Source organism: Cyprinodon variegatus, unplaced genomic scaffold (assembly GCF_000732505.1).
Source record: "Cyprinodon variegatus isolate N-32 unplaced genomic scaffold, C_variegatus-1.0 Scaffold264, whole genome shotgun sequence".
NCBI lineage: Eukaryota > Metazoa > Chordata > Actinopteri > Cyprinodontiformes > Cyprinodontidae > Cyprinodon > Cyprinodon variegatus.
In genome coordinates this window covers 487,379-503,413 of record NW_015150717.1, presented here as the reverse complement: position 1 = coordinate 503,413, position 16,035 = coordinate 487,379, and the positions used below count along the sequence as shown (strand labels likewise).

General features: G+C 39.8%; 1 protein-coding gene across 1 annotated transcript in view; it reads left to right on the top strand.

Moving 5' to 3' along the window:
• Positions 1-641: 641 nt before the first annotated feature.
• Positions 642-16,035, top strand: part of LOC107089750 (netrin-G2-like) — a 94,935-nt gene continuing 79,541 nt past the window's right edge. The window contains exons 1-2 of the mRNA XM_015382700.1: positions 642-915; positions 1,794-2,542. Of these exons, the coding sequence (XP_015238186.1) occupies positions 2,318-2,542 (225 nt within the window). The 5' untranslated portion in view covers positions 642-915; positions 1,794-2,317. The remainder of the gene's footprint in view (positions 916-1,793; positions 2,543-16,035) is intronic.

Here is a 16,035-nt window from a genome sequence, read left to right as displayed (position 1 = left end):
CCATGGAAAGCACCTACGTTCTCCAGAAACACGCTGTTTAATGTACAGTAAAGGTTTAACACAGTTGAAAACAGTCAATATAATTTGATATCAAACGCCGTATTGAATTTCATAAACTCAGCAATTTATGCTACTTTATTGAAATCATCTACTGCATAAACAGGTGTTGTAATTCCTTGTTACAAATCCAAATCTAATTCCTTAGGAACTTGTTCGAAACTACAGTGACATCGGATTCCCCTCCGTGTCCCGCTCGGTCCAGTTGACATTCCAGTCGGGGTCAGCTGAGAGCAGCATTGGACACAGGAAGTTACACCTGCCCGGTTCAGGAAGCTGAGCTGGAGCAGATAAAAGCTGAGATAGTGATTGAAAGTGATGGTAAAAGGATTTAGCCTTGGCATTAACAGAGAGAGAGAGACAGAGTGAGGAAGAGGGAGGGAGAGAGATAGCAAACAGAGAGAGGGAGGGAGGAAGAAGAGGAGGGAGGGTGATATTTTCCATAAAGCCTTTCCCCCCCTCCCTCTCTTTCTGCCCTTGAGCATCCCGGGTAAACCCGAGGCTTGTAAAGTGGGAAGAGGAGGAGGAGGGGAGGAGGAGAGGGGGGCTGATCGGGGCGGGCTCAAGCCTTTCTTCAAACTCAATATTTTATACTTTTGATACACCCTGACGGTGGAATTCATTCCTCTTTTCCCGGCCGATCCCAGATCTAGGACACCGCTGAGCTATCAGAGCACAACCATCTACGGTGTGATTAAAAAAAAAAAAGTATCCGGCGGACTGCAAATAAACCAACAAACAGCGCGCAGGGCAGATTGATGTCGGGAGTACAGTGAGGACGGTGGCGGGGAAGGAGTACAGTGGATGGTCGGAGAGGATTTATAGTACTGACCGGCCGCACAGAGACCCGTGAAAGAAGTAAGTGTTTTATCTGATCAAGCAAATTTGCAACACCTTTGCGTCCATTTCGCTCCACATATCTGACTGATCCACATGAAACGCACCACTCGGGATAGCCGGAGTGGGCAGACGGGTCTATCGTCTTGATTTTTTTCAACTGAGGCAAAACAGCTGAATAAATAAAATAATAATGTTTGTGCAGCGAGTACTGTAAGCGCTGCTGCACGGTTGGGTGCAGAAGCGTCAAAGCGGACACACCCCTGATCTGGTCCGGTAAAGTGTTTCAGCTTCTAAGTGAACAAAGTCTGAAAGGTTCGGGGCAGGCTGCACGGTCCGGACTTTTATTACTGACAGGAGGAAGGTTAGTTTAAAGTTTTTATATTAACGATAGGGAGGGGGGAACAACTTTATCTCGTCATGAAAGCAGTAGATTTGAAAGTAAATATATAGTTGGATTAAGTGATTAATTAGGCTATAAAACTTTTATGCTTCCCCTTTTCCCCCCTGGTTGCGGTTAGAACATTGATCGGGTCGGTGAAGTTAGTAAACACTCACTTGGCTCATAGGAAGCTGCAAAAATATTATTTTTAAATACGGTTCTGCAGAACCTGAAAGCCTATATTGTTTGACTGATATTTTTTACAGCGTAATCTGTCATGCAACATCTGTATCCCACTCTGCAGCACAGCAGGAATCACAGGCACCGGGCAGGAGCACGTGTTTTTACGCACAAGATTAAAGCACGCAGACAAGCGCTTTTAGTTGGTTTTAAATGTTTCAGAAGAAATACTGGTGTTGCAACTCGTGCATTTCGTCCATGAAAAGTGTTAGACCTTAAAATGAGAAACTTACAGGTATAATAATCGTTTATTAACTTTTCTTTCTTCCGTCCTCAGAGTGCTTTTGATCTATAACGGGAGCCAAAGCGATCTGAACCCTTCAATGGATCTACCCGACGACGCAGTGGCTCCTTTTTCATCTTTCCCTACCGGAACCTCTGTTGCGCTACAGGACCCGGCGCTCTGAAACATGGATCCCCGCGAGCATCTCCCACCCAACTCAATGCAACATTATAGTAAAAGTAAACGCCTAGATTCGTCTATGTAACAGTATTCGCCCATCTTTTCCTTTGGAAATCACCCGTCCCAAGCAACAAACTCAGTGTTCCCCTGGGGGACGTCAATATCTGTCAGTATCTGTCAGGTGACACTCAGTGAAAGCTCCAGATTCAGTTGTCTCCGTTCACCCAAGGGATTTCATTAAAAAGCTACGAGGCAAGTCTTTTTTCTAAAGTCGCATGGTCATGATGCTCACTTTCTCTTTGTGATCACCGCTCCATGCGCTTTACCCCTTATCTGAGCTCTCTGGCCCCCACACCCTGTGTCGGACCCTGTTCCATACACCCCTCCCCAGACCTGCCATGCTCCTCCGGGCTACGTTGTTGCTGTTGCTGCTGCTGCAATGTTTGGCCTCCGCCCTTGGCCAGTACAACATGTGCAAGTCCCTGGTGAGCACGGACGAAGGCTCGGTGTGGGAGCATTACGCATGCCAGCCCAGTCCCGCGTCCATGAAAGACTACATGCGCATCAAGGTGGATCCGCCCGGAATCACATGTGGAAATCCTCCCGAGAGGTTCTGCACTCTGGTAAGTTCATCCTGGGGACCGATGATACATGTTTTGTTATTTTTTTGTATAATTTTTACTATCGTTCCCCAATATATTAATATAATAAATGAAGAATTGTGCTCTTAAAAATGCAACACTTTGTCAGAGAGTTTGTGGTGTTTTAGAACTAGACATATCTTATCCAGACTGCTAAAAATGAAAAGCAGAAATTTGAAGCAAAATTGATAATAGTTTACATCCATAAATATTGATGTTTGCATTTATATGATTATGATATGAATATAACATCTTTTGGAGCTTTAAAGTCTTTTTATGTCATGCAGACTTCAGGACCTTCCACTTCCAAGGACACTAAAGGATAAGCTTTGAAAAAAAAAAACAAAAAAAAAACACTTTTAAATGTCCAAAAGTCTGCAGGCCGGTCCAGGCTACTAATGAAATTGTAATAGTCTGAAATAAGGGTAATCAAATCTCCATCATAACGCTGCAATTAGGCTTTTATTCATTTTCCATGACTGAATGAAAAGTTTTCCATCTGAGATTTGACTCAGGGCTTGACTCACTTTGGGTGTGAGACAAGATTTTTTTTCTTGACGATCGACCCACTGTCACTGAATGTCCACTCATTGGTCATAACTGCTGCTGAAGGCGCCAGACTTGTGTCCACAGATATGACTCAAAGTCCCCCTGTGCTAGAATTGTAGGCCTGTCAGTTTCCTTTTATATAACCATGTAATTCTATTAATTATTTGTTTGCTTTCCAAATTAGGGATTTCCTTCTTGGTGCAGAAACAAGTAAAAAAACTTCTTCTGGGATAGACCAGATATTATCATGTGAAGTTATCCCTTTAAACAGGAAACAATGATGCACACCTTGGAATCTTAATGGTTAATAACTTGTTTTAGCAGCGGAAACCAGCGTTGACTTGAGTGAAACCTCTTGGCTTAAGAGATTAGATGGACTGGAGTGAGGCAAGAGGTGAAGGGATGCCTGCTGCCATAACATATTGACGTCTGCCCCCTAATGGCTCAGGCCTGGAAACTTCTATAACTATGTTTCTGAGTGAGCAATGATGAAATATTGATGTACTCCTTAATGGGCTTTCTTACAAGGGGTTGGCTGGCGACGCTTCATCTCAAGGATCCTGAGTGTGCTGCACAGCTGATGAGACAGAAAGAAATAAGGGTGATGTAGGGCGGGACAGGAAGGAGTCTAACCTTAGTCAGCACTTTCCCATCGGACGGGAGCTTTACAGTGGAAAGTTCTGGTTCCTGTCAGGCCGTTTGCGGTTGTGGAGATTTAAACAGCTCTCAGAGTGCACTGATCAGGAGCTTAGATCGTTATGTTTACAGGAAAATTTACTCTTCTAAGATGTGCTGTTTTTCTGGAAAAAAAAAGTTTATTTAACATCTGAGGGTTCCTTTAACCCAAGCCTCCTAGAGCATCCTACTTATTTACCACTTGTTTTGTTATGAATCACCAAATTGGTTTGGGCAATCATTAATGAATATATATCATATTAGAAAGTTTTAAAACATTTGCCATAGAATGTGCCAGAGTGGGACATCGACTACCTGCAATGTACTGCCATTCAGCTGGTTGAAAGCAGATTTCTACATTCATTTGGCCAAAAATAAAAAATATTGACAGTGAGAAATATTTAGCATAAAATATTACCGTGGTGTACATTATGCCTTAATAACTGTAACTAAAAGGATAGCCCTAATTTAGTAAACTGCCCAGCAGTGTGCATTTTCAGGTGCCATAGGGGCAGCACTATAACTTTTGAGTACACTTTTTGTGGCATCCCATTAAAGAAAGTTCAAAATGTCAGAATGGCATGGCAAAAGATGTCTTGACTGTAATTTTGGAAGCATAACTTTTTAAAAACTTCATTCCTTTCTGTTAAACCTACAAGAAAGATACATTTGGAAAGATTTCCATGCCAGTAGTGTGTATGCTCCTGTATAAAAAGCAGAAAGGTAAAAAGGTAGGGTTATCTGTGTAATTAGAGAGGATTTTTCTTTTGAATCTTTATTTTGTAGTCCATAAATTAGGATATCCACATATATATTTTATATATTTCTATAAATATTGCTGATTTTCTGTTTTAAAAACAATGAAATAAATAAGGCTTGTTTTTTAAAAGCAATTTAAGAACACAATGAATCTATGGTATATTCAGTGTAATTGACAATGTAATTTAGATATGCACATAATGTTTTTTTCCAGGAAAGTGGCCCTTTAAGCTATTCCTAGTTTCAGCAGTAACATACAAAGTCAGGGTTTTATCTAATTGGCTTACTTCCTCCATCATTCATTCAGCAATCCCACAAATACTTTTTTTTTTTTTAAATCATAACCCTTGGGAATAGAATAAAATCCCAAAAGTCTGCATATCCTGATTTTCTGAGTTGTTGGCCTATAAAAAGACGGAGATTGACTGCGGGAGATGCAAAGTAGCTTTTCCCTCCATCTCTCACCCTACAGTATGAGTGTTACTACACACTGGGAGAATTCACTTTTGAAGCATAGTGGCTTCCAATACTTCCATTGCTTTCTACAGTACATTTTGCGCCCTCCTCTTTAGGGATCTATTTTTTCTACTCCATTCATCTCACACGTTTCTTGGGAATGCAGCTTCGTGTCGGCACAGCCAACGAGGCCAGCATCGTGTCGGCTTCTTTCAATGTGACACGCTTCCAGCACTTTGAAAAAGATGCTACTGTCACCAGTGCTGCGTGAGGAGCTTCAGTAGTTTTTTTTGTAGTTTTGTAGTATAATATCTGCTATAGGGCTTGAAAGAGGTGATGGAGTGAAGATTTTCGAGGCAGAATCCTGCAGATAGGCAGCTAATGATGAGAAAGAGGTGAGCCAGATCAAAGTGAAGCACAAAGATGAAACCTTACTACTGTCCCGCAGAGGCACTCACTGTGCCTGTCTTAAAAAATGCTGCATTTAGATGGGGTTGGCTGTTGTTGCTGTGCTTTTTGGTTTTGAAACCAAACCTTCCATCAAGCATCTCCCTTGGGTGGAGAACAGAGAGCAGTCGAATGCTAATGGGAATATGCATGTGTGTTGGAATGTGGCTTTAACAGGGACCAGTCAGGATTTGTGTAACACTTGGGCAAGTTGGATGTGGTTGTGCATTAGTATGCTTAAGGAAAACAAACACACACATACACACAACTTGCTGTTCTACAACAGATTTGCCCATTTTAGAAGCTAGAAATCATCCAGCTCTAAAAATAGACATGAGAGGAGAGAGGAGCCGCGCAGCAGCGGAAGGGGAGCATGCAGGAAGGGGAGAAAGATGGCAGCTGGTAGTGTGGATCAGTGCATCTCAGACTGGGCCTATGGCCATATTTCAGACTCACTGCCTGGTGAAGCCTTGCCAGACCCGGATGGCCTGCCCTGGCCAGCAGTGGTCCCATCAAGGCCACAGGAAGGGGGTGGGTGTGGCGGGGGATCATCTAAATCCAGCAGTGGGCCAAATCTAGATGCACCTACTTGGTGTAAATGATTGCCCAGGTGGCCAGTGCCCTGTTAAGCCTTAGCTGGGGGTGAATTTCAGCGCAGCATGAGCGGGTTTCACGCTGCAAGGCGTACAGTAATTGGCGAACAGATAGTTGCGGAGAGTAGGCAGGGAGAGTAAATGTACAAACAACGGACGTGGGGGAGGGTGCAGTGATGTAATGGTGTGGCTCGCTTTCCCATTAGGACACAGTTGAAAGTGATCTGAGAGTGTTTAGATGTGTTGGCAGAACGGGAGGATAGTTTTAAGTGAGATTTATCCTTCACTGAGGTGATTCTTAGAGGGATTGGCCGCAGGCGCTTAAACAGCCTGAGGTGGACTTAGCAAACCATCTTATCAACCAATCAGGATCTCTAGAAAGATAGCTGTTTGAGGAGGAGAAAACGTGCAGAAAGGCTGCGGGAGTTTGCGTATGATTACAACTGCAACTATTAAGATGGATGACAAGTTAAAAGATGTTTTGAAGTTTATTTTGACCACTCAGTTCTTTTTTTTCTGCTCACACATATAGATGTACATAGTTAGGATATAAATATAACATTGCTTCTTTAAACTTTTTTCTTTAATGGAAGTGATAAAAAGCTTTTGAAAAGTCTTATTTGTTGTTCTGATTCATATACAGTATGACTCATTTTAAAAGATTCCACATGAGCAGTCCGCTGAAACATTAACAAAGAAATAATGTACTTGTATTAATCTTTTTAAAAGCATTTAAAGAATTTCACTAAATTCCAGAATGACCCCTGTTATGCAAAACAAACAATTGCATATTTGATTTAGTTCAGGTTACTTTAGATATGATCCCAGACAAACATGTTTAATCATAAACTTGAAAATGAAGTGTGCAACAGCAAATTAGGGATGTGAGGAGATTTTAACATTTTTCTGAAGACTCTGTAAAGTTTAAATGTATTTAAATGATAAAGATGAATGTATTTATTTTGAATTGTCTGATGAGGGTGTTTAAATAATTCTCAAACTACCTTATCAAAGAAATAAACATTAGCTGAACTTCTTCTTGAACTTCTTTTTCCAATTTGTACAATATGGGTTGTGTATAATTATGGATTTAATTTACCTGTTGACCATTTATGTCATTTTGTTTTAAGTGAGGAAAATAAAATCATTTAGAAACTTACATGATAAATACAAACTAGATCGAAACTTACTATTCACCCTACTTATATGTAGATGCCCTTGTGCACTTCTTCTTTTCTAAACTTTCTAATATAATTTTCTTATTTATGGAATACCTGCTGGCCACTTTTCTTGGCTTCAGCACGAGGTTAAATGTCTTTCAGCACTTCAGCCTTAAATGAACACCCATCTAATTTCTGCTAATGATGCTGCTGTGGGACAGTTTTCTAAAGAGGTGAACTAATATTAGGGTTATGTCCTCTTTTGTTTTTAAAATGTGCTTCTTTGCATGATTCTATGTCATGTTGTACTAGAAAAAATGACAGAAATTGTTCTCCTGCTTCATAAATCAGGTTTTTGACCCTTGAAAGACCAGTATTTAAGCTGCTCTTTGTGTTGTGGATGCAATTTCCCATATTGAAAGCTGGATTTTGTTTGGATTAATTCTGCAATGAGCAAAGACTCAAAGGGAGCTGCAGAAATAAAAAAGTTATACTCCAACTGCTCCTTTACTGTGCACACTGTTTAAGGGGTCCTTAAATTCTAATCCTTAAGAGCCAGAGTCCTACATCTAAAATATCCACACCCGCTTGATCTAATGCTGAATTGACACTGCATGTAAAGTTGGGTTTTTGACACTTATTCACACCAAATATTGTCATGAAATTTAAGATTAACAGCTGCTAAGCACAAGTTTTGTTTTTTTGTTTTTTCCAGAAAACTATCTGGATCTGCTAAGACTGACTTGACTGTTTTTGTAGCTGTACCTTTTAAAGACCCCCAACCTTCAGATCTAGGGGAGACTTTAAAATGTGAAGAAATTGTTGTGAGACCATTAAAAAGCAAATCAAATAGTCACCACTTGTCTTGGACAAAAATTTCTGTAGTCAAATGCTCACATATAACAATGATTTATTCATACAAGTGACTCAGAAAGTTGCATTTTTTTTATTTTAATTTCCCCTATTGTTGTGCTGTGTAACTTCTCACGATTTAATCAATTTGCCCAGTGCTCTCATAATCACTGTTATGTGATCAAGTGTTTTTAAGCAAATACAAATCTAAATTGCACTGTATTGTTTCCTTAGGATTAAAGTTTGGGACTAGGGATGCAATTTATTAATCAACAAAATAAATAATCTAAAGTGAATGATCTTATCGATTGAGTTACGATTAATTGATAAGCAGTAATTTTCTTTTAAAACATACAACTAACATTTTATTATCCCAGCTGTTTATAATACTGAATAAGCAAAATATGGTTTTTACACATTATTAGACATTTAAGATATAACAAAAGAGGAACCTATTCTTCCATCCGTTATCTGACACGCTTGTCCCATTTGGGGTTGCGAGGGGTGCTGGTGTCTATCTCCAGCTGTCAATGGGTGAGAGGCGGGGTACACTCTTAACAGGTCGCCAGTCCATCACAGGAACGTATTCATTTACTGAATAAAAAAAGAAAAAAAGAAAATTTATAAAGCCTTATTTCCAATGTAAAGTCAAGTGTGTTAAGTCACTCTGACACGTGGCTGTGCCACACGAACGTAGCAAGGAGGTCGATGCTGCATTGCTATGCAGCACTATGAAACAGGCGCTATTTAGGTGATTGAGGTTGTTCATATTTACAATCATATGCGCAAAAATTGAATTCTGCATCCTTGTCGCCATTACACTGTGTAAATAATCCTAAACTAAATTTATGATTCTGCTCTAGCATGCTTCCAATATAGCATTACTTGTCTCCAAATATGACTGAGGCTCTACTTACGAATGAACAGCGCCAACCTCTTGTTGTCAGTAACACTACAACACCGGAAAAAAAATCCTAAGCAGACGTTACCAATTAATTGGATGGATGAGTCTTGATCTAGAAACCCTGCCTGCAAGCCAAATTCTCTCTGTATTTGTGCGCTCACAAACATAAGGAATCCATCTTATCCTACTGCTGCTTTAACCATTTCGATCGACATGATCAAAATGGCTTTGATCATGTTTCAGTATTTTGGGTTTAGTTAGGATGTGTAACTGTAACAAAAGGAGGATGATCTGAACCCACAGTTGAGCCATAATAAACATTGCCATGCAAGATTACACCCACTTCTGTTTTGTCATATTCCATGATTTTATCTTTAAAAACTGAACGGCCGTAGCATCAAGGCTAAAGTTGCTGGGTTTTTTTGTGGTGTCTGCTGATATTTCATTTGTTAGCAAATGAAACTTTGATAAACAAACTTTGATAAATATTAGGTGTCGCTTTGCCCAAAAAGCTCAAGTTTTCTGCTGACTGTCCGTCCTTCTCCTCAGAGAAGTTAAAGATTAGTAATGTGTAGGGATGCACGATATTACCTTATATCCCATTTGCCGATATTCCAAACACTGAAGTTCCGATTTTCGATATAAGCCGATACCGATATAAACTAATATCAAACCATGCTAGTTGGTGCTAAAGCAGAGATTTCTCTAAAACCTGCAGGACATCAGCCCTCAAATACCAACTTTGGGGATGCCTGCTTTAATGTAATGACAGAGAAATGATTACAGGACTCAAAATTAATAATGAAAGGTAGCATTATATTAATGCGGATATGAAATTGTTTTAATCAGTTTTAGTTTGAATCAAAAGACAAAGTAAAAAAAAATTCTCAAGGGTCAGAGTGGCAAAGAAATAAGGTGTAAATCTCAAGGTGAAGCAATGTCAAACTGAAGGCTGTACTGTAAGGTACTTTAATTAAACCTGATGGCAATTCAGTGGCATCCTCTACAGAGGCTGCTACGTATTACCAAGAGGAATAATGCCTTCTAATAAAAAGTGAAATACTGTGAGTGTGCTTCACTTTTAAAATCCACACAATAAAAAAATAATTACATACTGCTTTACACAATCCACAGCTCAGTTGATTTAAACCCCTAAAACCCTTTTCTTGCTCCTCCTTTTATGGTTGGTCTAAACTGAAAAACATCTATAAAATCTAGCAGCCTTTTCCTAATACAGCTCCTGAGCGTTTCTTTAAAAAACAGCAACTGTACTGAAAATGTGGTTCTCCCATTGAAGCGCGTCTGCTATACGTGCAGACTAAGTTAAGTTTCTTTAAATATCATATCCAGGTCCAACTGTGGGGACTTTAGCAGGATGAGCTCAGCTGCTGCTGCTTTGGAGCAGCATGATGTCTCTGCTCTGTCCTTCTCTCCTCCTCCTCCAGCACAGTCACACATGCCTACGGTAAACATTTCTTTCATTGCACACACACGCAGAGACACACACAGAGAGACATAAACAACACCTGCCCACGCAAACGCACACCTTAGATACATTTACACGGGCCGAGAGCTGTTTGGTGCGGTGAAGGCATTTCACAAGAAACTGATTCACAGTTTTTCAGGTAATTAAAGCAAAATTCTTGGATATTATATGTGGTTTTATTCATAAATATTCCTGTGTCCTGCAAGAGTTTAGATGTATCAGGATATAATTTTCTCTGCTGACATATATGGAGTGAATGGAGATTCTCAGGTTAAATAGATATAAAGATTTTGTTCATTCTTTTACTCAAAAGTTGTTTTTTTTTTTTTACATATTTCATAGTTTCAATGAAAGAGGGACTAAAGCCTGGCTTTTAGCGAACTGCCTGGTTAGGTTTTTTTTATCAAAGGACTTAGCACCTTACAGTACTGTGATTACCTTTCCCTGCTGGGCTCTCAGTTTTTATTTGATGGATTTTCACTGCTAATCATTTGCCAGAGTCTTAAAACTCAGAGAGCTTTGGTCTAGTCCAGAAAAAAAAAAATGTAATTTCATTCTTTTTTTGATTTAAAAGTAATAATAAATTGAAAAGTGATACTGAAGGCAAAAAAATCATTTTGCTACATCTTTTAAATGTAATTTTTTTTTTTGCATGTATCTGTGTAATTCCTACAAAGTTGTGATCAACTGTTAAATTTACTCCTTATTAAGCTTTTTTTTCTTTTACACTTGTCTGGAACTTCTGACCTTATCCATCTGTGATTCTTGTTTTGTACATTTGCTCGTCTTGAATTCAAATCATTTTTTTTTTTAGAATCTAATTACATGACTGCATTTCAAAACCTTTATTATAAATGTACTTTTTGAGATCCTTGGCTGTGCAGTTGCACGCACAGTTGTCTCCCAGGGAGACAGCTATTGGCTCCAATTTCCCAGCAGGACTCTCTGCTTGGAATTTTGTATGTTCTCTGTATGCATGAAGGGGTTTTCTCTTGGTAATATCACACTCTGCCACATAAAAAAACATGTATTTAAAGTTAACTGACAGATCTAAGTTGCCATGAGGTCTGTGGTGATGTTTCCCTGTGAGGGATTCATTTTAAAATTATTTATTTTCTCCTTTTATTGCCCTGTGCATGACACCGATTTGCCATTTAATCACTGATCTTAACAGTTTTACACTTTCTCCATTATAAGTATTCTATATTACAAGAGATTCTATGGAAAATAGATGGATGCATTGTCCAGTCCAGTGTCTAGTCAAGTCCGCACTAATGCAAAACCCTGGTAGATACAGATTTAAAACAATTTTTAGTCACCTTACATGGACAATTCAGTCAAATCATACAGTCAGATTAGTTAAAAGTTTCCTATCTATTTAACTGTTCAGCAATCCTTCATGCTTAACATACATGTAGCGACAGTGGAGAGGAAAACCTCCCTTTCTAACATGAAGAAACCTCCAGCAGAACAGAGCTCAGTGTGAGCGACCTCCTGTCAAGGCTGATTGGGGGTTCAAGAAGACAGAAGCAGAGATACAAAAGGAACATAAAAGCATTGATCCATAAATATTTTCTATATTGAAATAGGAAAAGGGTGTGTTTCCTGAGACAGTTTTTATGGGCCAAAAAGGATCAAAGAGAGCACATACAGTTAGTCACAGCAGAAGTTGATCCTATCCTGGTTCTAGGAGATAAACAGGACTAAGCACTAGAAACAGCTCTCCATGATAAGTTATCAATGGCAGCTGTTGAAAATCAAATGCTCTGACACAGAATATTTTTACTTAATTTCAGTGTTTGTATGTGTACTCACACTGTAATATTAAAGGGCCGATAGCTATATAGCACTTTATAGAGTCCAAGGCCCCAAAGCACTTTAGACTATGTTCAGTCATTCTGCCATTTTATGCACGCATTTGCATACCTCTCCCTCTATTCCCATTAAATCCTAGTATTTCGACAATAACTAAGGTTGTTCAGGCTTTATATGAAAAGTCGTCCTGAACTCCATCCAAACATCTTCAGAGTTGTCCCTTGTTTTCTACCAGCTTTTATTCTCATTACACGAGTACAGAGCAACGAATTGAACTCTCTGCATTTAACCCATCCTCTTGGGGAGCAGAGGGGATGAGGGGATGTGGGGTTAAGACCCTTTGCTCAGGCACACAGAGTGGCAGACTGTGGGACTGGGGTTCAAACTTAGAACCTATGGATTCCAGGCCCTGTGCCCTAACCACTAGGCCGCCACTACCCTTCAAAAAAAACATAGCTGCGTCAAATGAGGGTTGAACTCACAACCTCTGCATCACTTTTCAGGCTACTGTCATATAAGTAATGCGTGCTGACCAATTGTACCACTGGAGCAGGCTAATAATTGAACTTTATTGATCTCACATTGGAGAAATTTACCTTTACCTCTGCCATTGTGGAGCGCCCGGGGAGCCGCGTTGGATTTAGGGTCTTGCTCAGACACCCAGAGTGGCAGTCTGTGGGAGTGGGTCTCAAGCCCAAAACCTCAGGATTCCAAGCACTATGCCCTAACCTCAAGGCCGCCCCGCCCCTCTCACTCTATGTTGGCTGTTATTACGGTATGCGTTAACAAAGAATGCTCTCACAAATGATCTCTAAATTATCTTTTAAACTGTTTTGACTTTTGTTTAGCTTCAGCCTACAACTGTCTTTCTGGTAAAATTCCACATGTTCCTATTCCTTACAGGTTAATGTGCCTTTTTGAGTGGCAAATGTTTGCAGCAATCCACTTATCTTACTTAAATAAGTAAAGTATTGTGCTTTTTTCTTTTTTGGGGTGTGTTGGTGGGAGGGATTTCCCTATATTATGTACAGATTTGCCAGGTAAATTCCACATTCATCTCAAAAAGAACCCCCAGCATGATGGAAAGCCATCATAAGTGAAAAAGCAATATCCCTTTCTCGTCCCATCTGTGGCCTTTTTAATGGGAAGGTCGTTCTGTTTGATGTTTTCTCAAAACATAATAAATTGTGTTGTGTGTGCCTGCCTTTATTCCCCTTGCCACCAATATAACATAGAAACTTCTGAAAGTGGAAGGAGTTAACACAGCAGAGGAGCACAGCAAAATGTTATGAGGGAAGATAGGAGATATGGAAAATGAATAGGCATGTAAAGAGCATTCAGTTGTTTCTAAATAGATATCAGCCAAAATAATTATGTTTTAACCCTCGTTAAAGTAACTGAGTTAAATATAAGGAGTCACTATTGTTAAATGTTTTTCGTTTTTTAAATTAAAGCCGCAAATCTTAATATGAGGTTTTTAACTCAGACTTACCAAAGAGAAGATTATTGTAAGGTGAAAACAACACGATAGATCATATTCAAAACTTTACCAAAGTTACCATCTATTATTTTCAACCCCCTCAATGCCATTCCCTTAAATAAAAACCAGGTCAACTAATTGGTATCAATGTGCACACTAGTTAAATAGAGTCCACCTGTGTGCTACTTTATCTAAAAACAAATAATTGGTTTGAGGACATACCAAACATTTAAAGAAATGGTTCTTAGGTTGGATGAGAACAAAATAAACAGTTTAAACTTCCTCATTGCGTATTGGAAAACTAATGTTACATCACAAATAACAATACGCTATAGTGATGGCAGTTTAATGCTGTGGGGATTTCATTTTCTTTTTCCAGAAAGGGTAAATTGCTTCCTCAGGCTTAACACAATCTTTATGAAAAGCACCTAAAACAGGAAGGTTGAAAATGGCAACAAAGCAGACAAAACATTAAACACTACTGTGAAAAAAGAAAAGTCTAAAATCACTTGAATGTTTGATCAAATAAGCTAAATCATAGGATAATAAATTAATACTCTCTGGCTCAAACTGAGTTGAAGATCATTGCAGTTTTTCTTTAAAAGAGATTTTTAAAGTTTGGTGGATCAGGGAAGATTTGGTCTCGCTGATGAGCACACATCCAAAGTATCGGTACAGATAAAAGCACATGCATGTGTGCATTGTACACCCTCTGCCCAGACCAGAATACAAAACAGACTCTGTGGCAAGAATTCAACATTTTAAATCATAGCAGAAGGTGGGTTTGCAAAGTATTGATTCAGGGGAGCTAAACGCATACCATACCAAAAATTTAAAAAACAAACTTTGAAGCATTTTGCCTTTTTTTCCACAGTTATGCTCGATTTGGATATTGGTCAAACATATCAAATCTTAAGAAAATACTGTAACATTTGTGTTTATATCATAACAGCGACTGAAAAAGTTAAACACAGCATGAAAAGTGTTGCTTGGCTCTGTAGCTGTTGTTTAGGTGGCCATTGTCATCCCGCAAGTCAAAAACAAGGAATCCGCTCATCACTGGGGCATCACAGCAGCTGTTGTGGTGGAGGCAAGAGCCCAGTGAGGATAATTGCTGGAGGGGCTTAGCGACATGGGCCACCTGCTGCAGCATTAGGCCTGGATCACAGAGACAGTGTGTTGCTGGAGTATCCTGGTGCAGATATGCCAGGAGCAGGGACAAAGCAGTGGCAGGCGGCGGAGTGGGATAAGGAGGACAAGGTGCACAAAGGGCTTAAACATAACCTTGCGTAAGGCTCTTGTGGGGGATGAAAATCTTCCAGCCTCTATTATTGTACAGTACATATCACCTCTACTGTAGCTAATCCCCAAGGGCTCTGTGGGGTCAGAGCAAACTGATGAGCAGCAACATGCAGCTGTTTGACACAGCTCTTAAAACAGCTCCAACTGAGTGCAATGAAAAAGGAATATTGCATCAATCATTTCTATTGCTGCATGTGACTTCATTGTACACCAAGCCTCCACATGGGCCATCTGTAGTTTCCTCTATTAAAGCACATGTTTTAACCTGGAGGGAGGTTTCTCTTTATCTGGTAAAAGATGACAAAATGGTCACCTTTAATCAACTTAGTGGGTCAAGGGTCATGTCCAAAACAACAGTGTAGAAAAACATTTCTGGAGCAGGATCAGGAGGCAGGGTAACCAAGGGTGCAGAAGCAGCTGGACCTCCAACAGGGCAGCTACTTTCACTGCCGACAACTGCAACAACCCTCCTCATCTGATTCTAATTACCTTGTCTGTTTGCAGTTGTTTACGAGCAAGGTAGATTATCATCCTAAGTGTGTTTGTGCTGACAGTGATCTCTATCTGAGTCGCTGCAATGGAAGTAATTGGGTTATCAGGTAGTAAACAATACTGCTATGTGGGTTCAGTGTGAAGCAAGATGTATCATCTATAGTTTTTGGTGTGTAGATACTGTCGCTCCACAGCTGTGTCTTCAAATACATTATAAAGCCAGCTTTCCTCAGCACCACCTCAGCGTGAGCTTTTGTTTAGCGTTTTCCCCCTCTGCACTGTCACCATAAATCAGATGATTTATAATCTCAGCCTCATAGGATTCCAACTTTTTCCTCTTGGTATTACTCTGCAAGAGTGGCTTTGAGTGACTGCTCACTTTCCCGCCGAACAGCTCACTCCTCATTGGCTCGGGATGTGAAAAAGAAAACGTCTGCAAAGAAGCAGTGACACATGATCTATGCTTGCACAGTACATCAATATAACGCAGTATTGCTTTCAGGTT